We start from the raw sequence: 26,952 nt of genomic DNA, 5'->3' as shown, positions 1-26,952 counted from the left end.
CCTCTAAATCCTATCTAGAGCGGCTATCAGGTCTAACATAGATCTGGACACAACATTAAACTGTAACTAACACTACACAAAAATAACGACACAGTATGCTTAGTGCAAAATACATTTTCACATAAAAAAGTATGCCACTAAATCCTCCTGTTGTTGGATTATTCACGTCCTCCTTCATTTCCAGTTTTGAAGTATCGGCTCTTCGTACAACGGACTTTTGAAATTTCCAAAACGGTTACGAAGCTTTCGAACCTCTCCACTTTCCAATCAGGGTTCAGTGTTGGTCTATTTCTTTAATTGAAATGGGCTATTACTTTGTGCTTTGGTGACCTACACAAACATAATTAACACAACATTTGACAAAAATGCTGAAAATCTTCCATTGGGCGCCATATTGTTACGAGGCCCCTATTTGCGGCCAAAAATGATTTGGGCACCGGCTAGATTTCGTCGCCTTATCAGGGGAGGTCCCATCCCATCATCTTTCGCCCCGGGGTCGTATCAATAAATAAAAATGTTCTAACAAACTAGACAACACTAACACACAAGCACAGATTTCTTCCTAAGTGGGAGGTAGATGGAAACCTCCAGTCGCCCTGCCCTACCATGGTCATGTGGACATCCCCTTCTTCAAACATGATCCCTGTATCCCGCTCAAGCCACCACACCTACCTCACGTTGACACCCCCCCTTATATCCACAATTTAGCACAACATATTTCTTTTTTTTAAACAAGTCACAACATCATAAATTTTATTTAAAATATAAAGGCCTAAAACTAACGCAATTCGTATTAAGATTCCTGTCTTTCTTTTATCAAAATCATCAACAATAAACTGACAGTACTGAGTTTTAACTAAATTATAGCATTAAATCAATTAACTTAATCTTCTAATTTTTAACTTTCTTGTTACATGAAACGAACACTGAACACTAGAACTTGCAAAGAAGGATAATCAAATTAATATAAATAAAAACGGTTAAGCCTGGCCTACCTAAGGGAGCTCTCTTAGAAGGGACACACTGTTGGGAATAGACACCCTACAAACGCGTACTCATGAACGTTTTGCAAATTCTATCACATAAAAACAAGTAAAAAAAACGTAAGCTAAAACTTAGGATATATGAAAAAAATATAAAAAAATGGTCAATAAATAATAATGTAAGAAATAAATATGATGGTAAAAATAAAGTAGAAGGTAGTTAAAAAAAATCAAAATATAATAATCATGTCAATATCCACATACAAAAAAAAAGGTAATGAAAAGTTTGATTACTATTGCATTATAACCCCAAGGTTTTAATCTTTCGGTATCATCTATTTCGGGAGGAGAATAAAACGTTTCGTCATCAGTCGAATTCGCCTTTTCAAAGTAAAGGTTAGTATGTGTGCGTGACTTCATATAATTTCAAATTCAAAGTCGTTGGAGGTGTTCAACTGGTGGTACCTTTTGCCATCACCAAAACAAAAGTGTACGGCCGAATACAAGCAAAGATTCCGCTTTCCAGAGATAACTGGGATAGTTCCCCTAATTTGGATAGCCTGATGGCAACAATTGTGCACCTCTGGATTAACGTTGACCACCGATTTTTCATCCAACCAAACCTCTCGGTCTGGACAACAACGGACGGAATTCCCTCTCTCGCCCTCTTTTGGGCACAATAAACTAAAAAGCGGCCTACCTTTATAACCACCAGATGAAACGGTGGCGTTTGCGGTAATCACCGTTCAATGTGTGTTTCTGAATCGGGGGGAATTCACTTTAGCCTTAACCCAGCCACTTGCACCAACAAAAATTTCGCCTCCTCTCGTCCAGGAGGCTTTATCTGCAAATAACAGGGTTTAAAACACCTTTCGGTCATAGAAATATAACCTAAAAACTCACTTTATCTTATTTGGTATCTTTATTTATTTCTCACAGTCTCGATTAAAACAGCAAAACGACTTATGTCGACACACAAAACACCCACTGGAATTTTCTAAACAAAAAAAACGTCTCCTTAATGACCGCTGCCCAAGATTTTGTTAACTTAACAAAACACTAACCTCTTCCTTATTATTACTTTGCAATTCAAATTTAAATACACATCTCTCAGATATAATGTCATGCACTTTTCTTTTCAACTGACGCCAAAATGCCTAATTAACCCTCTTTTATTACTTTGTTCTCACTCAATCATAAAAATTAGCCATCTTGAGTTAATAGCCATATTGATTTTATGCATTAACTCCGGTTTTAGAACATTTGTAACCCAATAGCTAACATTTAAATTCTCTTAAATCTTTTCGTTTGGAGCGGCTACTTTATGTGAATGAAAACCGCTTTATCGTCGTATAGCCGCCCAACAACAATCTCACCCAGTGTAGTAATTCGCCATATGCAATGGCAAATAACATACGCAATGGCAACTCTACGCGTCAGCTGGGCGAAACCCATCTGTTTACTTCGTGGCTCTTGGTAGAAGGCCATAAGGTAATATCGTTCCATCATTTCTCCGCAATTATTTATTAATATTCCTTTCTTCCTCTATTTTCAGGTACCGGGAAACATGCTACGGTGGCCTGCCTGATGCCGTGATTGCAGGTTTATGAAACCCATCCTCTTGGGTATGGATGTATTTCATAAATCCTGACAATCACTTGCATCAGGTCTGCAATCTCTCGGCAGGTTCCCCCTCGCAGAGCTGGGGTTAGCCATCGGGCCACATATAAAAAAGGCAGCCCCAGTTCTCCAACGTTTGCCCGGGGAAGCCGCCGTGAAATAAACACCGCTTCCCCCAGCCTGTAAGAATGGGATCCAGTAATTGACCATTCCAACGAGGGACAATAAGAACAACTGAAAACACAAAAAAAACTTGCGCATGGCAGACCACACGTTCACATTGCTGTCGCTGGTCTGCCGAACGGTGTGCCCAAGTTAATCCCAACTCCTCCTGTCGCAGGAAGGCACTAGGAGTGGGGAGTGTGACGTGGAAGTCGGCCGCCACGCAGACGTAAAGGCCTCTTTATAGGGGACATCCACGCCAATTTTTTTTTTCCTCTGGCACGTGGTATACTAGGGTGTCCCGCAACATCTATTCAAATATTGTTGTTGTAATTGCAGACCAACAGCACACCACATTCTTTCAGAAACCTTTTTATTTCGTACAAATTGATTGAATTGCTTGTTGTGAAAGAAATATTTATATTTCTTTCGATTATATTTCTTAATATTTAAAAAATACTTTGTTATTTATGCATCCACAAACACTTTAATTTTTTCCAACCAGAGCAACATCACTAACACTAACAAACACTCAGTTACAATCAGAAGTTTGACGATCGCGTTTATTTCGCGTAAGAAAATGACTTGTTGCACAGCGACTGTGCTTGTGCTCTTAATGGGCGTCCTGAAATGTAAATTTTCCCAACAACTTATGACGAAACGAACACATTTCGGCAATTTTTTCCTTTTTTTGTATGGAGTTTCATCCGCTTAGTTCAATTTTGGCATATTCTTTCCAACATTTCGGCCGGTATGTCACGAATAAATGCTACAATGTTGTCTTCCAATCCGTCAATTGAAGCTGGTTTGTCTGTATAGACACAAGATATATTCATTTATAGGTAGTGGCAGTTTCCGAACAACAAAATATTGAGTGCACTATCTGTCAAAATGAGTGATTAGTGCATCTCTGATTTTGATGTTGTTGTTGTAGCAGTTTATAGTGTCCTTTCTTTCGTCTGCTTGATACTGTTGAATTTCAAGACCCAGGAACTCTGCGACTAAGATGGGGTGCGTTCATAGAGATCTGGGTCTGAGTCGAGTGGGTCTGACCCCAAGTTACTTGAGGACCTTGTTTCTACTTTTGACTTTATCGCAGATTGCTGTGGCATGTGGGGAGAATGTGTAGGAGCTGTCAAATGTGACGCCAAGTATTTTGGGTCGGATTGGTTGATGGTCGGAATAATTTCTCCATCGAACATCACAGTCAGCTCAGTATTCACCTCACGGGTATTTGTAGTGAACAATGGGGTTGAAGATTTGGTGGCAGATATCATGGCATAACTACCAGGTAGTGTACCGCAAACAGCTGAGTACAATTTCTCGTGAAGTACACTATCTGTCAAAATATCAAAAACGCTTCAAGCTTACATTTTCATGTTTTTCTTTCAGCACGTGTTATCTTGCATTTGTCTTGTTGAGTGCATTTTATTTAAGGGAAAAACAATTTCAACTAAGTATTACAGGCAAATGTTTGTGAGAAAAGTGTGTTGTTAAAAAATGTTAATATTCTTTTTACTCTTTTCAGATTCTTAGCGTCACAAATCAGAAGACAACGTAATTTAGCCTTCAAGTGCCGCCACCCCGTCTAGGTAAGGACACCAGAAGTTGAATTTCATATCCCTCAAGAGGTGGTTGTTGTTGTAGCAGTGTGATGTTTAATCTTTCCGACTGGTAAGCACGTACATAGAGGCGGTAGCCTTAAGTCGATAAAGGACTGTATCGGTACAACCGGCTGTCATGGGATTGTCTTGGTTCGAATCTTGCCGAAAACATCATAAATATTATCTCGTTGGAGGCCGCCGTGGCGCCGAGGTTCGCATGTCCGCCTATGAAGCCGAAAGCCTGGGTTCAAATACCGGCGAGAATATCAGAAAAAATCCAGCAGTGGTTTTCCCCTTCTATTGCTGGCAACATTTGGAGATACTTTGCCATGTGAAAATTTCTTCCCAAAATAGGAGTCGCACTGTAGCACCCCGTTCGGACTCGGTTATGAAAAGGAGTTCCCTTATCGTGAGCTTAAACTTGAATCGGACAGCACTCATTGATAGAAGAAATTTGTCCCTGCTCCTTAGTGGAATGTTCATAGGCAAATTTTTGTTTATTTGACTACCTGGTAAAAGCGATTTACGAAGTAAATTGTTATTTTGTTACGAATTTGACTATAAACTGGCATATAAACCGATTATTATTAATTTGACTTCATGATCACATAGGCACAATTCTTTTTCTCATTTGTTGGATATACGTACTTTTGCTATGGGCTTGTTGTACCCACCACCGAAGGATGGGGGTATATTCATTTTGTCATTCCGTTTGCAACAAATCGAAATATCCGTTTCAGACTATATAAAGTATATATATTCTTGATCAGCGTAAAAATCTAAGACGATCTAGCCATGTCCGTCGGTCTGTTGAAATCACGCTACATCCTTTAAAAATAGGGATATTGAGCTGAATCTTTGCACAGATTCTTTTCTTGTTCATAAGCGGGTTCAGTTCGAAGATGGGCTATATTGAACTATATCTTGATATAGCCTCGTTTATAATCATAACTCTTTTTATCTTGTGGCTGCTACACATGATAATGCAATTAAAAACTAAAATGTCAATTTGACCGTGTGCATAAGTTTGGCAGACTGGTGGTTGTCAATACAACCCCACAGGGTTGTGTCGTTGATTTCGTTGTTGTTGGGCTTATGAATTTACCTTATAATTGTACCAAGGCTGGTAACTTCACACAGGTAAATATTTTACAGAATTCCACTACTGGTATTCATATTGGCATTCGAATAATTTTTGACAGTCACAAAATTTAATCGCACTCATTTAGGGTGGGTTTACTCTTTGTTAACATCTGATTCAGTCCAAATATTAATTCTTTGTTCACAAAATGGAATATATGCGCCCCATTTGGAATTGTTTCACTACATTTTGTAGCTGCTTGCATTGCAATGAGGATATTACGAGTCAGGTATGGTATTATTGTGGCAAAAAATTACTTGAACTAACAATTTTTCATAGGGATACGAGCCTAGTGAGAGAACCCATCTGTTGTCAGATACCGCAAACAACAGTCCAGCATTAAGGAGAGCAAACTCCGATACTATAGCAGCGGATTGCAATCCATCATTACCAAAAAAGGATGACCAAAATGCTCTCTGCCGACTTGTACAGAATACGGCAATGTATATAACCGCGTACTTATCTTAAATGAATTTGCGATATTCCCTCTTGTTTTGCAGCAATATGATCGATGTTGGTGCTATGGATTCTCATAACTTAGAACATCAGGAATGTGACGTACGCATCAAACTGTATTCGCACCGTTTGCAACAGCAATGGAGCAATGTACAAAATCCTTCTAAGTCGCCACAAGGTAAGAGAATTTAGTTCCAATAATATTTACATACTTTAGGAACGGAGAAAACAACTGCTGGGGAAATTTTTCTTTCCATATCATAGAAAACTATCTGTATCTGTTGTCACATTTTTCCGTTGTCTCTGCAGGAGTATGTGCCTGTACAGTAAACACTGAGTGAATGTGATACTCGAGTTATTAGCGATTTTAAATCACCGATGGCAATAACATTCCGTTGCAATATGGGCCTTGACGAGGTTCGCTACTTCCACCTATAAATATGGCTACAACAATAGCTTCCCGGCACGGAATAGCTGTGAGCACCACACAGACTGGAACATGAGGTCCGATCTGTGTGGTGTTCATTGTTGTCACGAGAAGCTTAGTTGCAAGCTACCGGGCTATCACAGGTTGCGGATAGTGGAATGCTCCATACGGAGTAGCTGCAACGGCAGTCGCGGACAATCAGCAGTATCGAGCGGAGAGTCTCAGTGAGAGGTCGGGCGTCACCGGTTGTTGCACAAATACTGAGTGCCTATGATGCTCTATATGATAAGGCGAGTTATTGGCGCCTTTTAATAACCAATGGCCACCTTGTTCCCGTGGCGATCGGTCCTTTGGACCGGAACAAGCTTGCTCATATACACGATCTTGACAAGGATCACCACCTCTACATAAATTGTGACCAGGGACCACTCGTCACCTGTCTAACTGCCCAGCCAGACCCACTCGACTCAGACCCAGATCCCTCTGGACGCACTTCACCTTAGGCGCTGAGTTCTTGGATCTGGATACTCAATAGAATCAAGCAGACGAAAAAAGAACACAACACACTGCTACAACAACAACGATGAACACCACACAAATCAGTCCTTAGAGTTCCTTCTAGAGCTATATCGATAATTAAATTTTTGCGTCAACATCGATCGTTTTTAACACTATCGGTTTAATTTAATTTTTTTGTTGAAATGTACCCTTTTTGATTAGAAAATCTTCAAAATTAAGACAAAACCAAATGATACGAGTTTGCCCTATATGTATTTCCTCCTTTTGTAGAATAAACACCACTTTAGTAGAATAAACACAAGTAAAAACGCATTAAGTTCTGCCGTGCCAAGCTTCAAATACCCACCACCATGAACATGTTTATTATCCTATTTTATTATTACTCTACTATATCCATATTTATTTTAAATATGAGACCATCTGGACAATATGTTTATTATACTATTTTATTGTAACACTATTATATCCATAGTTGTTGTTGTTGCAGTGGGTTATGCATTCAGGCGGCAGTCTGCCGATGAAGAACTCCATCGGGTCAATCAGGTACGTACTACTTGCTGCCATGGGATCCATCCATATAGTAATATGAGTAGTAGGGAGAGTAGGACACATAGCGAAGTGTTCAAATACAAACTGCATGCCTATTTCAAAGGAAGGTCGGTGGAGACTGCCGTGCACGAGGTTGTGCAAAACGTACACACTAGCGGTATGCATTGACATCGAAGGGAATTTTAACAATATGAGTACCGACACATTGATCCATGGGATAAATTGTGTATCCTATGAGGGAGAAAGTGGCACAAAGTACGCCACAGAGGGTCATTTTATCGCCACTCCTATGGGTGGCCACCATAAATAACCTATTACGGATGACTGAAGAGGGATTTGAACTCGTGCTACGCAGTGAGGTAGATGTTTAAACTATTTCAGATGTCATCAATGGGTAGGGGCTTGACGCCATGATCGTACAATTGTCCGCATATGATGATCACTCTGCCCATCTTTTAGACATCGGGTACTACAAGAGTGGTCAAAGACAATCCCATGGCAGCCGGTTGTACGTACCGGATTGACCCGATGGAGTCCTTCATCATAGGTTGAGGACAGTTTAAGGTACTCGACTCCAGGTAGGTCCAGATTCTTCAGCATCAGTGTAGAGATTCCGCCGGGGCCCAACGCCTTGGAGGACTTAGCGTCACGGATGAAATTCGTAACTTTGTCCGCGTTAAATTGTGATGGCTGTTTATCGCCTCGGAGACCACGGTTACGACGAATGGCTCTCCTCCTAGCCCTGTCACTCTCGGGATGCACAATAAATTGACGGTTGAACACCTGGCGCATCTCTTCGAATCAGTCACAGTCACGTCGCCAAAAGTGGCTGATGTCCTGTCATCCCGTCTACCGGGGTTCGAGAGTGGCTTAACAGTAGACCACAGCTTGCCTAAACCGGTACCTAAGATACATTGCTCCAGGTCTTACAGACGTTTTATTTTTCGCTGATTCTGTGGTTAGTGGGGCCCGTGCAACGAATCCTATTACGGTCGTCTGCGAGTACTACTGTCTGCGGCGGAAAATTGGGCCGCTCTTGGGATATTCGACCGGCGGGTATAAAGCGAGCGGCTGCTGCGTTAATAATGTCTCGGAATTTCACTGAAGCGGCGATTGGCCGTCCGAATCCGCCTTCTTCTGATTGATAAACATCCGGCGCTCAGAGGTTTTTAAGTTGGGTGGTCAGTCGACGGTGAGAATTATGGGGAGAAGGTCTGATCTCAAAGAAATGACTTTTCAAACGACATTTTCCGAACATTTTTTCTAAAGACAAATTTCAATAAATATATTTAAATCAAAATTTTAATGAAATTTTCTTTATCGACCGAATTACATTTTAATTTTTTTTATATCATTTTTGATAAGTGTTAAACAAAAAATTATTTAACATTTTCTTTAAGCTAAAATCTTCATGATTTTTTCCCCCAAAAACTAAATAACTTCTGAAATACAGTTGAACCTCGATTATCCGGGCCTCTGTAAACCGGTATGCTGTGCTTTTAGGTTTGTACCTCTATTAACTTTGATTTACCTTTACTATCCGTTCTTTAAAAATGCTACCTCTATGGTTATTAACCATAATACACACATAACAAAAACTCGTTGACAGATAGTGCACTTCGCGAGAAAAAATTGTACTCAGCTATTTACAGTACACTAACTGGTAGTTATGTCACGATTATAACACTGTTTTTTGTTTGTTGGCTTATGTGTGGAATATCGTATCAAGCCTTTGACATTTAGATTTACTACAAAATCAACACAAACATAAAAAATTGTACTCAGCTGTTCGCATGACCTCAAATCAAAACAAAAATAAAAAAAATTGTACTCAGCTGTTCGCATGACCTCACTTTATAAGCACATCTTGGTCCAATCGTAAAAATGTGATTTGGGGGTTATTTTTTAGGGTGAGGCGACAAACCTGGCACTTGGGGGTAAACTATCCATATTGCCCTAATCGGTAAAAATGCATTTTGGGGGTGGGGCGACCCCCTGATGCTATAGGCCAACTTGACTTGACATCACGAATGAAATTTATAGCTTCGTCCGGGGCAAATTGTCATGTCTGTCCTTCAGCTCGGAGACCACGGAAAAGACGAATGGCTCACTTAGCCCTGTCACTCTCTGGATGCTCAATAAATTGGCGGTTGGACAACCTGGTGCATCTGTTCGGATCAGTCACAGTTACGTCGCCAAAAGTGACTGAGGTCCAGTTCACAGAATCGGGGATTGATAAACATCCGGCACTCAGAGGTTATAAAGTTGGGTGGTCAGTCGACGGTAAGAATTATCTGGCAAGCCGTCTCAAAGAAATGGCAGCTTGCCAGGATACGTCACTCAGAAGATCATGGGATGCAATGGAAATGTCTGGCGAGCTGCTACACCTGCTAGTCCTAGTGGGGGCATCCTCATTCACCTTGCACAACGTGGAGCCTTCAAAACGCTCTGCGAAAGCTATGCCCCGCTGGTCGTTACGTAGGGGAGAATACCATGAAATGTGATGCGCATTAACCCAAGAATACTAAATATAGCCTGTGAGGCGAAGCAATTTTTTGTTTTTGTGATATCTTCTGATCGCTCACTATTATCAAAGCCTAAGCTCGTGCCAACTCAGTTGAGTGTTGTACGAGCTAGTGTACATACGATTTTGCGCGGTTGCGTTGGTGATATACAGACACGTGTAAGTGAAATATGGATTTCGTATAAAAGTCTCCTCCCAGGCGAAGTTTAGCATTAGAGGGCTAAAAAATATGTTTAGTAAAGCAGAGGTTTACATTTAAAATTCTGTGTTCATTTAATTTGACACATTTCCCAGTTGGGCTGACTGTTTTCCGAAGCTTCTGCATTCTGCATACCTAACGTTTCCATTATTATAGCTGCGTCTCCTATAATTAGTGTTATGTCCATAATTTCTTTTTCTCTTTTAATTGTTTCAGTTATCAGAGTGATTGTGGTTACGCCGTGTATTGCGGTTCGAAGAGCTTCTTTGTCCACGATATGATCTGTTTCCACGTCCCCTATATCTTACGCTGGAATTTCTAAATTTGTTGATGTAATTTGCTTGTAAAGTTCCTGATCTTTTCGAACTAAACTCAAGAAATTTAGTAAAAGCGTCTCCTACTGTTAGAAACTGGCCTGCCCCCATTAGCAATTTTACCTCTTCAGATCTTGCATTTGTTTTTATTGCTTTCACTGCATATGAGTGGAGTAGCTTTTTGCTAGTGCAGGCGTCAAACCGTCTGCTATAAATGCTTGCTCTAATTGCAATGATAAAGTTTCAATTTCTTGGGCAAAATCGTTATCGCCTTTACTCTGTTGCTTTACGATATGCAGTCTGGCTGAAATATTCTGTGGAGATTTGAAGTAATTACTCGGAGGCCACCGTGGCGCAGAGGTTAGCATGTCCGCCTATGACGCTTAACACCTGGGTTCGAAACCTGGCGAGACCATCAGAAAAAAATTTTCGACGGTGGTTTTCCCCTCCTAATGTTGGCAACATTTGTGAGGTACTATGCCATGTAAAACTTTTCTCCAAAGAGGTGTCACACTACGGCACGCCGTTCAGACTCGGCTATAAAAAGAGGCCCCTTATCATTGAGCTTAAACTTGAATCAGACAGCACTTATTGATATGTGAGAAGTTTGCCCCTGTTCCTTAGTGGAATGTTCATGGGCAACATTTGCATTTACTCGTCAGTTATCAACGTACTTGCTGAGTTAGTTAATTTCGTTTTTATTAATGAAATTGCTATGTTTTCGTGGGTTTCTTTAAGTGTATCCAATAAATCAATAGGTGTTAATGAATTGATTTGGATTTTCAATTTTGCCATCTAATTCTGGAAGCAAAATTAGTTACTAGGTTGATGAACTTAACAGGTGTCATATTGTTGTGTTTGATTATTTTGTCTGGTTCTTCGAATGGGTTTGGTATTTCAAATAACTTTGGTTGTTGATCTGACTCAGTACCTGTGTCAGAGCTTTCGCTATAAATTAATGAATGAAAAGTTAGGTCAAGTAATTGTGTTATACTTGTTGGTATTTGTTGTGACACTTGTAATTTATCAAAAAATGTTTTCAATCTATTTTTAATAGATGTAAAGTAATTTTCGAATTCTATCCTATGATTTGGGCTAAGTAATGGATAAATTGTTCTACCTAAAACGGCAATTGTATTGTGCTGACTTGCCAGAATACTAAAATGTTCTATTTCATGGTATAGGTATTCTATTTAAACATTCGTACGATTTATCAAAATTGATCTTTATTGCATACAATTTTATCAAAACATCATTTCATGTGAATGCTGTGGACATAATTAATGGCCCATATGTATTTAGGAATTGCAACATTGCTAAATTTACATGTTTTATTAAAAAAATTTTATTTTCGTACTTTTTTTTTATAAAAGCAAAAAAATAATAAATTTTTCTCATAGGCTGGCTATATGTAAATTATTTCTTGTTCATATATATTTTGTCTACAAGAGTGATTTTTTTTTTGTCATTTGTGTGTGATTTTTTTTAAGATGGTTTTTTAAACTATTAGTTTCATATTGTGAAAAAAATTAATAATATAGCTTATCTTGCATGATTATGATTTTTGTTGTCCCTTACAAGCCGCAATTCTTTCCCAGATAGTTTAGATTCTGACCACTGGTGTTTCCACACGTTGTATCCTTCGTTTCATAAAGTTTTTGAGTGCCGAATATATTGCCATCATTAGCACAAATGCTCCAATTAGACACATAATTTGGATTTTCTGTATATTTCACAACTTCTGTGTTTTTCTATTGCACTTCCTTTCCCACTTCATAGCCAGATATTGGTATCATCACAATACAGGAACAGGTGGATAAATTGTGTGTCGCATGGCATAAATATAAGGGAGAAGGTGGCACAGGGCACACCACAGGGGGGCATTTTATCGCCACTCCTATTGGTGACCACCATAAATGACCTATTACGGATACTGACTGAGGAGGGATTTGAACCCGTCTGCTACGCAGACGATGTTATAATACTTCTAAGGGGTAAGGGTCTTGCATATGGCATATGACTGGGCTAGACCCAGAGGTCTCAATGTTAACCCAGAGAAGACTGAAATATGCCTGTTCACGAGGAAGACGAAGGTGGGCGAATTTAACGCACCACGTTTCCTCAATAAGATGATTTCGATATCTGACAAGGTCAAATACTTAGGTGTGATCTGGGTCAGGAAACTGAATTGGAAGTGTCACATTCAGGAGCGTACTGAGAAGGCTCACAGATGTGGGCCTGAATCCTAGGATAGTCCACTGGCTCTATAGGAGCGTGATTATACCAATACTTACTTACGCCTCAGTAGTTTGGTGGACTGCTATGGAGCAAAAGTGCAACATAAGGACCATACAACAGGTTCAGAGAACATGTTGTCTTGGCATAGGCGGAGCGATGAGGACCACGCCCACTAGGGCACTGGAGACTATTCTAGATATCCGACCCATTGACATACAGATTAAGTGTGAGGCAGCCACTGCGGCTTTGAGACTTAAGGCGATGGGAGAATGGATTGAGGATGGGAGCAGCTCATACCATCGCGGTATAAGCGAGGCGACGATAGGAAACCTGGAAGGAAGGGAAGAGGTTTCCGATCTGATGCCTGGCATCTGGAAGATCATGTTACATGGATGGATCAAAGCTAGAGGACAGAGTGGGCCTGGGGGTTTACATTGAGAACCCAGGGACTGAGATCTGTTTTAGACTGCCTGACCATAATACGGTCCTGCAGGCGGAGATCCGGGCGTTCACGGAATGCGTGAAGTGGTGTGGTGCTAATGCGAGGACGTCGAGTGTGAACATCTTTACCGACAGTAAAATTGCCATAAGGGCAATAACAACCAGGATGGTAAGGTCACGAACAGGCTTGCAGTGTAAGAAGGAGATTAATGCCTTCTCTGAGGATGAGAAAATCCGCATCGTTTGGGTGCCGGGCCATAACGGAGTAAGGGGAAATTAAAGGGATTTGGCGGTGAGGACCAGAGGACTGCCGTCAATCAACTTGGTTAATCCGAAGCCTTTCGGGTCGACGCAGTCCGAGTTAAGGGAGAGGGCGACATAACGGGACACATAGGACTACGAGCTCACTTATGTAAAATCGGTGCGGCAAGTGATAGCATGTGTAGGGCACGCGGGGAAGATGATGAAACGTTGGAGCATTTCCTTTGTCATTGCCCGGCTTTCGCGTCTAATAGATACCGGCACTTAGGTGGAGACACAATACCAGACATGAACCAACTTAGGGGAGTGGTATTGAAAACAAATTAAGGATTTTGTAAGTAGCACGGAATTCCTAACTTAAAATTTTCGTTTTGGAGGTTACTTTATAGGTTTTAGAGCGCACAACAAGCCGATTACTGGCTTAGGTGTATGGCCATAGTGACATGGGGCGGATTAATATCTGCACCCTCTTTTCGACCTAACCTAACCTAACCTATTCCTTTTTTTCCACCGACCCATAGTATTGATTGTAAATATCTAAATAGTTTAATTGAGGTTGAGGTTTTTTTTTTTATGGATATTTCTACAGTATTCTTTTGTATTTATTATTTTTTTCCAATTCATGTTCATTCATTTCACCATTTCACATATTAAATTCAGTTAAAATTTTTTTAGTCTTTTGTTTTTAAGTTTAATATATTATTTCTTTTACTATCAGCTCCTGGCAGGATCGCCATGTTATGCTTTCCGCGAAAATAATTAAAAACACCTTTTTCTTTAGTGTAAATTGAACAACTGTCTTTATTGAATTAGAAATTATTTTATCATAGAAAGAAAGTATCCTATTACCTGTATTCATAGGGTCGTTGATCGACCTATTTGGAATGTAATTGGAATATAGGTGTCTCATATTGGCACCACATGGAATGCCGCACACTTCGCAACGTTCGTTTACTTATGATTAATAAGTAAATAATTTACGTTAGCCCAATGACCGTTATCCATAACAATCGCCATTTATGGGCTTAAAATTCTATATCGAAAGATCGGTCTATATGACAAATATATTAAAATATGGTCCGATAATCAGTTCAGACAACGGGAGGCCTAACTTATTGTTCAAAATTTCAGCGAAATCGGGTAATAATGCGCCTTTAAAATGCTAAAATACCTACGCAGAAAGAAAAATGTTCATGATATTAATGAATTTGTCATAACATTTATGAAACCCGTTTCAATTCAATGAAACATGTCATGATATTAATGGAAATCAAACATATAGTTTATGAAAAGTTGTCAAAACTTTAAAAAAAAAACTTTCATAACATTTATGAGCATTTTTCACAAGATTAAAGAAACAATTTCATAAAATTATAATAATATTTATTATATCCATGACACCCTACCGTTTATAAAATGTTTTTATTACATTTAAAAAAGAAAAATAAAACCAAAAGCTTGGATAATTAATAAAATCTATTGAGATAGAATTTGTACGCCTCGGATGACTTGGCGCCACAGATGACATTAGTAACTTCGTCCACGGTAAATTGTGATGGCTACTTTTCGGCCCGAAGACCCTGGATACGACGAATGGCTCTGCTCCTAGACCTGTGGCTTTTGGGATGCACAATAAATTGACGGTTGAACAACCTGGCGCACCTCTTCGGATCAGTCACGGTTACGTCGCCAAAAGTGACTGAGGTCCTGCCGTCCTATCTACCGGGGTTCGAGAGTGACTTAACAGTAGACTACAACTTGCCTAAACCGGTACCTAAGTTCCATTGCTCCAAGTGTTCCAGCCACATTTTTTTCTAATGTTCGTTGACTACTTTGTTAATTTCCAGATTCACCTCGCTGATTCTGGGGTTAGTGGGGTCCATGCAACGAATCCCATCACGCTTGCCTGCGAGTACCACTGTCTGCGCCGGGAAATTGGGCCGCACTTGGGGAATTCGGCTGGTATAAAGCGAGCGGTTGCTGCGTTAATGATGTCTCGGAATTTCCTCTCGCCAACTAGCATATTCGAGGGGGGGGTGTCAGTTCACTGAAGCGGCGATTGGTGTACTCTCTGAAGCCAACCCAATCGGGCTTCTTTTGATTGATATACAGTCGGCGCTCAGTGGTTATGAAGAAGGGTGGTCGGTCGATGATGAGAATTATGGGGAGGTAGTCTGATCCCAAAAAAGTGATGGCTTGCCAGTTACGTCACTCATTTCCATTGCATCAGGAGATGCAATGAAAATGTCTGGCGAGCTCCTACACCTCCTCGTAATCCTGGTGGGGTCATCCTCATTCACTGTGCAAAACTTGGAGACTTCAATCGGCTCTGCCAAAGCTATGCCCCGCTGGTCGTTACTTAGGGGAGAATGCCATGAAACGTGATGCGCATTATAGTCTCCTAGAACCAGACGATTAAGGCCAGATAGTAGCCCACTTATGTCGCGCTTGTAAGCCTGGAGATACAGCTACCGACCGGCGGTGTGTACTCGTTGAATAGCTCTATATCGGCAGTACCGGACTTGACTGCTATCCCCATGCACTCCATGTAGGGGACACTAGCGCCAGGCGCAGGCGAGATGAGTTTATGCATCACGGAATGGTGAATCACGAAGGCTATTCCCCCACATCCATTCCTTGAGTGTTCCTTACGTAGCACATATCTGTGACAACTGTGCAAGTCTCCTGGATCGCTGCGACCAATATATTCTTCCGACTCTTATATCCACAATCTCGTCGATCTTGCCACGGAGACCGTTGCAATTGGTTTTGCAAAAATTATACACTTCATTCATAGCCACTTTAGAACTGCATCGGCTTGCGAGGAAGGCAAAATAGCCAGGAAATGAGGTACTAATAGGGTGCGATGCGAACTCTCACCACATTTTGTTTATAGTACCAACATTATTAAGCGGGGGCCAAGACCTGGCAGAATTCTTGAATACTAACGACCTAATAACATTTAATATATATTTGTAACAATATGTTCGAAAAATCTAATCGATAAGCCTCAGGATTGGAGGGTCTCCATGAACCTCTACTTCTCTTCCGAATAAGTTGAAAACCAACTTGGGCAAGATAAATTAGATTGTCCTCTTCGAGGAGATTCGCAACATTGGGAAAGAGGCATGTCGTATCAAAGCGAAAGTTTATTGGGATGTGCGTAAGTTTGTTGTATACACGGCTCAAGAAATACAATAAGATTATCAGAGCGGCAAAAAGTGGCTTCTGGAAGCTTTTCTGCAAACAGGTCAATAGCGTTAATGACGGCACTAAAATGAAAAGGTTTCTTTCAAAAACCCATGTCCAAACTGAAACGTTAGTAGACGAGATGGGAGTGATAGCACAGACAATGGAGGACATGTTGAGGCTTTTGATGAAAACGCATTTTCCACAGGATACGACCGGACTCACGGTGATACCGGAATAATGAGGATGATTGAAGGCTTATCATCACGGAAATTATGGTAAAGGAAGCCTTGGGTAACTTCCAACCAACGTAAGGCGAAGGGTGAATGTGATAGGAGCAGTTATATCATCGCGGTATAATTGAGGCGCCGATAGGAAACCTGCGTGGAATAGAAGAGGTTTGCGTTCGGATACCTGTGATGGCACTTGAGGTCGAGTGCGAGACACTGCTGCCAGAGTCACAGTGTTGGTTTGACGGAACTCTGATATTGCCATCTGAGAGATCATGCTACACAGGTGGATCAAAGCTAGAAGACAGAGTTTGCCTGGGGGTCTATATTGAGAACCCAGGTACTGAGATCTGGTTTCGACTTATTTCCGACCATAATTCGGTGCTGCAGGCGGAGATCCGGGCGATCACAGAATGCGCGAGGTGCTGGGGTGTTAACGCAAGCATGTCGAGTTTGAATAACTTTACGGACAGTAAACTGGCAATCAGGGCAACAACAACCAAAACTGTTCACAAACAGTCTTGGAGTGTAAGAAGAAGATTAACGCCTTCTTCTGAGGACGGCAAGGTCCGCATCGGTTGGAGCGGACGACTTGGCAGTGAAGGCCAGAGGACTGCCGTCAATAAACTTGGTTAATCCGAACTCTTTCGGGCCGACGCAGTACTTGTTAAGGGCGTGGGCGACGAACACTGTGATACAGCTAAACGGCCGGTAGGACCTCGAATATCCTATTGGGAGAACCGGATCGGGAAAAGACGAAGCTATTACAGAATGGAAGTAAGAAGGAGGTCAGTATAGCTTTCGGCATCATAACGAGACACATAGGGCTACGAGCTCACTTATACAAAAATCGGAGCAGTAAGTGATAGCCCTACACGTGCTATCACGTATTGCTCCGATTTTGCATGCGATTAAGATGATGTGACGTTGGAGCATTTCCTATGTCCGGCCCGGCTTTCGCGTCTAACAGACACTGGCACTTAGGTGGAGACACTATACCTGACATAAACCAACTTAGGGGAGTGGTATGGAAAACGATTTGTAAGTAGCACGGAATTTCTAACTTTCCTTTTTCGAGGTTACTTACTTAGTTTTTAGAGCGCACAACATGCGGATTACTGGCTTAGGTGTATGTGAATAGTGCCATGAGGTGGATTAAATTCCACACCCTCTTTTTAACCTATGCTTACTGTTGGGGTAACCCTTATTGTCATACTTGAATGTGGCAACAACAAGCAGCGTACGAATCTGACAACGCATGTAAGTGATGCGCAGAAAGGCCGCGCATATTAGTTTTGCTCATTCATGTAAAATTATTAGCAGTACAATTGCAATTAGCAGTAGTGAACACACGCATAGCTTCATAGCTATTAATTTTTGTCATAAAATTAATTATTTTTTATTTATTCTTGTAATAAAATTAAATGTCAAAATACTTATGCCACCCAACATTTTGATCCTTGGCTTAAAATGTATACGAAAATAAAGCTTGAATAGAAATAAAAATGAAGTTTTAAATTACACCACTAATGACAACTTTTAGTCATATTAGGAAATTTAAACTGTTCGAAAATTAGTTTGTCAAAATACTTACGCCGATGACTGTACATGCAATGATTTGCTTAAATTTTGTAAGGTAAAGGGTATTCAAATAAAGCACACAATATTATACACGCCTCTGCAAAATGGTGTCTTAGAAAGATTCAATCGAACTCTGCTGGAAAAAATGAGGTCATTAACGATAGATTAAATTTTACTTAATTACCTTTGGACTGAAGCATCATACACCAGTGTTCACTTAGTAAGCAGAAGTCCAACAAGAGCTATACACGGCCGAACTTTGGATACCAACCAATATGGATCAAATAACCATCCTCTTTTATAACAACTCCACTACTATATCCATAGCAATATGCAAATAGGCGCTGGTCTGGATCATATTTGAAATCTTCAACAAGTCACAGTTTCAACGAAATCGGGCAACAAAAACGCTGTTTATGCGATTAAGACCCTAAATTGGAAGATAAGACCATACTTGAGTCGGATGTTGGGCGGCTTAAAACAACTCACTATTTCTTATTTCATCGAAATCGGATAATAAATGCACCTGTTACGGGCTTAAGACAGAGCTGGCAAACTATCGATAAACGCAACATGCGATATTTTTCGATATTTTTAATAATAAATTTCTATACTATCGATACTATCGTTAATTTTTCATCACCTATATTTCAAACGAAAATGAAAAGTAAAAATCGAATGAAAATTGCGCCCTCTATAGGCGTGATGTATATTATCGGATACATTCAGTGCCGGATCGCCTAATTTTGCAACAAAATTGAATTTTGCCGATAGTATCGATAGGAAAAAATCAATCGATATTCAGACAAAAAATAGTGCCATCGATATTTTGCCAGCACTAGCTTAAGACCCTCAACCGGTATATCGGTCTATATGGCAGCTATATGTAAATATAGTCCGATATGTTTGAATATCGAGGCAGTACAACTTCCTGTTTCAAATTTCAGTGAAATCCGTCAAAAAATGCGGCGTATCTCGGAATAGGTACTACCAATTAGAAAAATTTAAAACCCATTTTGGAGTAGGCTCAAATTGAATTCCAAAGACCCAACAGCTGCGGTGGTGGTGTCAGACCGTATCAGCTGCGGTGGTGGCATCAAACCTCCTGTAGGTGTGAGTGTGTTACCACCTGTAATCGAGAGTAATGCTTCAAGCGCACAACTAGTCGTCAGACTAATAAATGAGAAAGAGACAGATAAACCAGAGGGATGCACAGTTCGTCCCCAGCCTTTAAGTAAAGGTGGCGTATCCTAGGATTCAGATAACGACAGTGTCAATGAAACAGTCATCACAGCCGAATCGAGAGATGAGAGCAGCGGGATGACGACAGAAGTGAGCGATGGCTTTGCTAAGCACACAAACAGACCGAGAAAGCTATCCGGAGCACGACGAAGGAGACAGGGGAGTATATACCGGCAGCACAATCCGGCGAAAGTGCAGTATGCTGGAAGGAATAGAACTGTCATTCTATGCACTTCTACGGAAGCTGGAAAGAGAATCAGATCTCCTGAAGAGCATAACACTGCTAAAATGCTGAAGAAGAAAAAGAGCTCCCGCTTTCTGGGAAAACCAAGCCAGCCCTTCCGCAATGAAGACTCCAGACAGTGTCCTGCAGAGGGAGACAAAGTCGGAACAGGAGGACTGTGACTTCAAAAAAGAAGCCACAGCCATCACGGAAGGGGAAGATGGTCGCTGAATATGGTAAGGAGCCGTCCTCTTACGACAGAGTGGCAAGAAAGCACAACAGAGATAAGATGACTTATGCTGCCATCAATATCGGCAGAGCATCCGGTAGGATTCCACCAGATCATCGGTCCCAAGTAGAAATGATACAAATGATGAGCTGCGAGTTTAGAGGGGACAACTTTACGCTGCGTTTTGAGTCAGCGGAATGTATCGATACCGTTAAAAAGCTTGCTCCCTCGGAGAGCGTTAAGCTGGACCTGGTGAGAAAGATGGAGGTCTACCACAGGGAGGAGAAGGGTGAAGGAACTTTCCTTGTGGTTGGCATTGAACAAGTCTCCGTGGCATGTTTGGCTAAGACTAAAGGCATGACGCACTAAGGGAGCTAGGCTGTCTTTTTAAAGATTGGGAAGACTAGGATAGGCAAAAATCTTCATATTGAGACATCGGGCCGTGCAATGGCAGGTGACTCAATACCGCTCAACAAACAGAGGACTTACGACGAGACAATCACCGATTCTCTCAATATTGGGAAGACTAGGATAAGCAAAGATCCTAATACTAAAACATCAGTGCAGGGACGAGAGACTCAACACAGCCTAACGAACAGGTATCCGACGAACCAACATTGAGACCATAACCTACTCCCAAAGAAACCCATTTACTCTAGATTTGGAAGACTAGTATAGGCAAAGATCTTAATATTGGAAAATCAGGCAGTGCTGGGACGGTAGACTCAATACAGCCTAACGAACAGCGGCCGACTTTCTCAAAATTCGCAAGACTAGGATAGGCAAAGATCCTAATATTAAAACATAAGGCAGTGAAGTGACGGGAAACTCAATGCAGCCTCAAGAACAGGGAGCAGATGATGAGACCATCAACCACTCCCAAGTTCCCTAATGGACTCCTCCACCTTAAGGAGGCAGCTACTCACGCTCTGATTGAGAAAAACAGCAAGGGCAAGATTCATATTGCCTTGATTCAAGAGCCGTGGACGACCCAGAACAAAGTTTCTGGACTGAACCATATCAACTGCCAATTGCTCTATGCTAACGCTGGTACTCGGCCGAGGACCTGCGTTATTTGTCATAAAAATTTAAATTATGAAAACCCATTTTCCTCAGGATATGACGGGACTTACGGAGACACCGTAATCTTGGAATAATGGTGCTGATCGAAGGCTTATAATTACGGAATTTATGATGAAGGAATCCATTTAAACCAATTAAGTCACCCGGTCGTGATGGAATATATCCGGCATTACTACAGAAGGAGGCAGACTATCTGCCGCCCCACCTAGCCAATTTTTTCACACCGTGCCTAGGACTTGCGTATATTCCGAAAGCCTGAAAGGAGGCAAGGGTGGTATTTATACCCAAGCCCGGTAAGGCAAGTTATGCGACGCCCATAAGTCTTCAGACCTATAAGCCTTACGTCCTTTTTACTCAAAACCATGGAACGTATTGTGGACACCATGATAAAGAGTAGAACATCAACTGAATTGGAAGTGTCACATTCAGGAGCTATGTAGATGGGGCTAGTTTACTGACTCTACAGGAGTGTGATAAGACCAATATTTACTTACGCCCCAGTAGTTTGGTGGGCTGGATTTGTTGGGTGAATTGAAAGAAAACATTTTTATTGAAATTTTCAAAGGTGTAAAATGTGAAGAAAATGAAGCATTTAAATTAATTAGAACTCGTTATGGCTTAAAACACAGTCCACGTTGCTGAAAACTAAACGACCATTTAGTGAGCGTCGGTTTTAAAAGATCGCTCCATGACTATTGCCTACTTGACAAAAATTGTAAAAAGCGTTATTGTTTTAGTAGTTTACGGGGGCGATGTTTTACTGCTTGCAAAAAGTATTAAGAAAATTTAACAAATAAAAACTATCAGAAAACAGATTTGGAATGTCCGATTGTGAAATGTTGCAGCATTATCTTGGAGTAAAAATACAAACAAATGTAGAAGGTAATATCATATAATGGACCAATTAATAAGCATAAGCATCATATAATGGACCAATTAATAAGCATAGACAAATATTAGCTCTTTTTTGAATCAAGAATTGTCCATGGTGATAAATTTGCATTTATTGTCTGCACAAAAGCAAAATGTTACAGATAATACTTATTAAGAATTACTGGGAAGCTTGATGTATCTCATGGTTTGCGCACGTCCTGAAATAGCATTTCCAGACGGGTATTTGGGGCGTTTTCAACAAAATCCTAGTGACGATTATGGGAATGGACTTGAAAGAATTCTGCGATATTTCAAGGCTCGAAGTCTTTAAAATTTAATTGATTCCGAAAAATTGCTAGAGTATGCTGATGCAGACTGGGCATCTGATCAAGCTGATAGAAAGTCAACGATCGGCTATGTATTTTACGTTTTTGGATGGCCAGTATCATGGTGCAGCAAAAAGCAAAGACTCGAAAATTTTTCAACATAACGATAGATTTACTATTTTCGAAGATAATGCTGAATGAAGAGGGAAAAATAGATCGATATAAACCTTTACTTCTTTCGTAAACAGCGGCAAAGTGGTTATAAAACAGTTTCAAGTAGCAGATATATTTACAAAATCATTGGACAAAGGAAATCTTGTAGCAATTCGAAACTTACTTGAATTGTCGAATTGAAAGGGGTTGTGGTTACTTGCTAAATTCATACTTTACTTATTACTTGTTATTCAATCTTTATGAATTTCTATTTTAAATTTGTAACAGTCTTTCTGTTAGAGAAAATTTTTCATTAATTAAATTAAAACTATTGTCGAGCAAGAAAATAAAAAAATTTTTCTCTGTTAAACAAAACCTGTATATATTCTACTAAAAATATCAGTAAACATGGTTACTTCTGTTAAAGGCTGAACCTGGTTATTGGAAGACCTGTTGAGTTTTTACCGTGAATTTTAATTAGAAATTAAATCTCATTCAATTCATGGATGGTGATCTTTTCAGAAAATTTACTTAAAAAAAAATAATGGTGATACTTATGAAAACGTGGTAACTTTTCGTAACTTAAATGTAGGAGGAGAGAATAACAAGTGGTTTCTACTCATTGACATGATTTATTGCAAAAATTTTCGTAAATTAAAGCATTAGCACTTAAAAATGGTTCGTGGAGTTCACACAACTAAGAAGAGAAAAAAGTGATTACAAATTTAAAAAAAAAAAAACATAAAAACTATAAGAAAAGAAAAAGTTTTAAATCTTTGGTTTTGTATGCCTCAGAGGTTTTCTATAAGGTTTAGGTCCCATGATTGCGATAGTCCTGCAAAATACGGCACAGAAATCTCTTGGAACTAGAATTTCGTTAGTCTGGAAGAGGGTTTGAGTGGTTAAATTAAATTTACAGCCACTTGAGTGGTATTTTTTGAACGGTAAAGGGGAGCATTTTATCCCCTAAGACATCGCTGTAATCCGCATCACACATTTTGTCCCTAATCCAAAAATCGGATACAGAAAAAAAGACACAAATCATCAATGTGATGCCACCTTGTTTCGCGGTCAACCTCTACATCAAGTTTGTCAACAACATTCGAAGTCGTCGAAAACCTCTTGACGATTTATTAAAAAAACATCAAAAATTCATCTGGACTCCAGTTTACAACGTTGGACTCTTATTTTATTGGGGTATGACTTTGAAAATAAGTACACAAACACCGAGAATTTTGGTCACACAGACGTATTATCTCGACTTATCAGCGATGACGAAAAACCTTCAGACAATTGCTCTTGTGGAGGACATTCGTATAGCGGTCGTCGAAGCAGTCTCAACTTTACCACTCGCTTTCCAAGCCATAGTCAATGCAAACAAAAACAACATTTTCCAATCTGTTATGAAATACATGTACAACGGCCTGATTGTAGCAAAAAAGTCGATGCTTCAATAATACAATACTACTAAAAAAAGGATTCGTTAGCAATTCTCGACGGTTGTATTCTGTTTACCAATCGTGTTTTAACACTAAGTTTTAAAACAACTCTATAGAGGACATCTCTAAGCGGAACGCAGCAAATCAATACGAGGGTTGCCTTTTATGCTTCGGGATTAGAGAACAAAAACAAATATTTATCATCGAAAATCGCTTTATTGTTTTTAAAAATATTCCCCATTATCTATACACTTTTGCATGCGTTTGAACCAATTGTCGAAGCACTTTTGCCACTCTGATTGAGGTATCTCCAAAACAAACAGGTTTGTTTTTCAGATATCTTGGAAAACAACTGGAAAACAAATGGTTGCGTACCACTCAGAATTGACTATTCTGCGTTGTTTTAGTGGTACGATTGCGACATGTCCAATTTTTCAGAAAAAACAGGCGATCATTTGCTTGCTTTGTGCGCGAGCAACTTTTGTTGGATTTGGCTCATCTTGAAACACCCATTCGGTCGACTGCTCTTTACTTTCAAGCTCATACGCGTAAATTTACGATTTATCACCTGTCACTATGTCATAGACGTATTTCGAAGAACCGCGGTCGTATTTTTGGAGCATTTATTTCGACCAATCGACTCGAGCCTTTTTTTTTGGCGATTGACAAATTGTGTGGTAATCGGTGCACTGTTGTTGAGCTAATCCACGTAGAAAGTATTAAAAAAAATAATCGCACAAAAATGTTCACGATTTAATTCAATTTTTTGGGCGAGATGTAACTTTACTGTAATCAACACAAATAGCGCTCGTGTGTCAAAACGTTCTGAGTACGTATAATCTCAAAAATGTAAAGCTGTCAGCTGGCAGATTGCAATATAAGAGTTGTCCAATCCCGAAATATAAAGGCAACGAAACTATTGTACGTTTATTGGCCCAATATCGACAAATTGGCTCATCTTGAAACACCCATTCGGTCGACTGCTCTTTACTTTCAAGCTCATACGCGTAAATTTACGATTTATCACCTGTCACTATGTCATAGACGTATTTCGAAGAACCGCGGTCGTATTTTTGGAGCATTTATTTCGACCAATCGACTCGAGCCTTTTTTTTTTGGCGATTGACAAATTGTGTGGTAATCGGTGCACTGTTGTTGAGCTAATCCACGTAGAAAGTATTAAAAAAAATAATCGCACAAAAATGTTCACGATTTAATTCAATTTTTTGGGCGAGATGTAACTTTACTGTAATCAACACAAATAGCGCTCGTGTGTCAAAACGTTCTGAGTACGTATAATCTCAAAAATGTAAAGCTGTCAGCTGGCAGATTGCAATATAAGAGTTGTCCAATCCCGAAATATAAAGGCAACGAAACTATTGTACGTTTATTGGCCCAATATCGACAAACAAATCGAAGATTACGTCCGAAAGTGCCAGAACCGTCAACGTGTGTCAACAACTCCAGTAAAGACAAATCCTTGTGCATTGCCATTGACAACACGCCCGCTTTAAAGAATTCACATAGACTTTGCTGGACCCGGGAAAGGTACAAATTATCTTTCAATAATTGATTCTTACTCAAAATATCCTGTTATTTATGAGACAACAAGAACAATCCTATTTTCCACAATCAAAATGTTATATGAGTACTGCGCACAATTTGGAAATCCGGAACAACTAGTCTCGGACAACAGAAGACTGTTCTGTTCAGAACAATTCCAATCCTGTTGTAGAGAACGATCTATAGAGCATACAAGGACAGTACGTTTCTATCCCAGTTCGAATGGACAAGCCGAGCGTTTTGTCGACGCGCTTTTAAAAAGCTTGAGGGGGAAGAAACGCCAACTGCAGCACTTCAAACATTCTTGGAAGTCCACAGATCAACTCCATATCCAAATGTGCCAGATGGTAATACACTCGCTGAATCATTCGTCTCGCGTAAAATGCGAAATGTCTTAGATGTGTATCAGAAAACCTTAACACAATGAGCGAAAAGTCAACAGTCAAATGGAAGCTCGTTACAATAGCAAACATGGTACTAAGGACAGGAAGTTCAATCCAGGTGACTTAGTATAGTCAAAGAATTTCAAGGCAAATAAGAGTTGCTGGTTTGTAAGTAGCACGGAATTCCTAATTTAGATTTTCTTTTCGAGGTTACTTTTGAGTATTTAGAGCGCACTACAAGCCTACAAGCCTAACCTTACCTATCCACTGTTTCTTAATGGAATGCCCTGTTCCTTAATGAAATGTTCGTGGGAAAATTTGTAAAGTTTGCTATGTATTAGGGTTTATTTGTTGCAGTTTGTTTTCATCATTTAATATTTTGTTGTTGTTATTCGAAACAGTCGGTGGGACGGCTATAATCCTATGGGGTGATCCGGATCTTGAGAGGACGAGGCTATTACTGAAAGGAAGTAAGAAGTAGGTCAGTATAGCTTTTGGTGTCATAACCGGTCACATAACCGGTATGCAAAATCGGTGCGACAAGTGATGGTATGTGTAGGGTATGTGGGGAAGATGATGAGACGATGGTGCATTTCCTATGTCATTGCCCAGCTTTCGCGGCTAACAGACACCGGTACTTAGGTTGTTGTTGTAGCAGTGTGTTGTACATTGAGCTAGCAGCCCTTGCCGATGAAGGAATCCATCGGGTCATTCCGGTACGTACAACCAGCTGCCATAGGATTGCCGGTACTTAGGTAGGGGCACAATACCAGACATGAACCGACTTAGGGGAGTGGCATGGAAAACAATTAAGGATTTTGTAAGTAGCACGGAATTCTTAACTTATGGTTTTCTTTTTCGAGGTTGCTTTTTAGTTTTTAGAGCGCAGAACAAACCGAATCCTGGCGTAGGTGTATGTCTGCAGTGGTATGCAAATGCAAATTTTGCCCATGAACATTCCACTAAGGAACAGGGGCAAACTTCTCACATATCAATGAGT

The 26,952-nt window shown here is 40.2% G+C and overlaps 1 protein-coding gene and 1 long non-coding RNA gene across 2 annotated transcripts in view; one reads left to right on the top strand and one right to left on the bottom strand.

Annotated features, from left to right (window-relative positions):
- Positions 1–1,643: 1,643 nt before the first annotated feature.
- Positions 1,644–2,295, bottom strand: LOC131994011 (uncharacterized). Its single transcript, XR_009396371.1, has 3 exons — positions 2,048–2,295; positions 1,887–1,980; positions 1,644–1,827 (listed from the first exon to the last, which is right to left on the bottom strand). It is a non-coding gene; the product is annotated as an uncharacterized LOC131994011 (long non-coding RNA).
- Positions 2,296–5,589: 3,294 nt separating this feature from the next.
- Positions 5,590–26,952, top strand: part of LOC106093436 (uncharacterized) — a 46,286-nt gene continuing 24,923 nt past the window's right edge. Inside the window, exons 1-3 of the mRNA XM_013260488.2 lie at positions 5,590–5,739; positions 5,790–5,953; positions 6,011–6,144. Of these exons, the coding sequence (XP_013115942.1) occupies positions 5,659–5,739; positions 5,790–5,953; positions 6,011–6,144 (379 nt within the window). The 5' untranslated portion in view covers positions 5,590–5,658. The remainder of the gene's footprint in view (positions 5,740–5,789; positions 5,954–6,010; positions 6,145–26,952) is intronic.

Source organism: Stomoxys calcitrans, chromosome 1 (genome assembly GCF_963082655.1).
Source record: "Stomoxys calcitrans chromosome 1, idStoCalc2.1, whole genome shotgun sequence".
NCBI lineage: Eukaryota > Metazoa > Arthropoda > Insecta > Diptera > Muscidae > Stomoxys > Stomoxys calcitrans.
The sequence above is the reverse complement of the archived record's forward strand: the minus strand, read 5'-3'. Positions and strand labels throughout refer to the sequence as shown.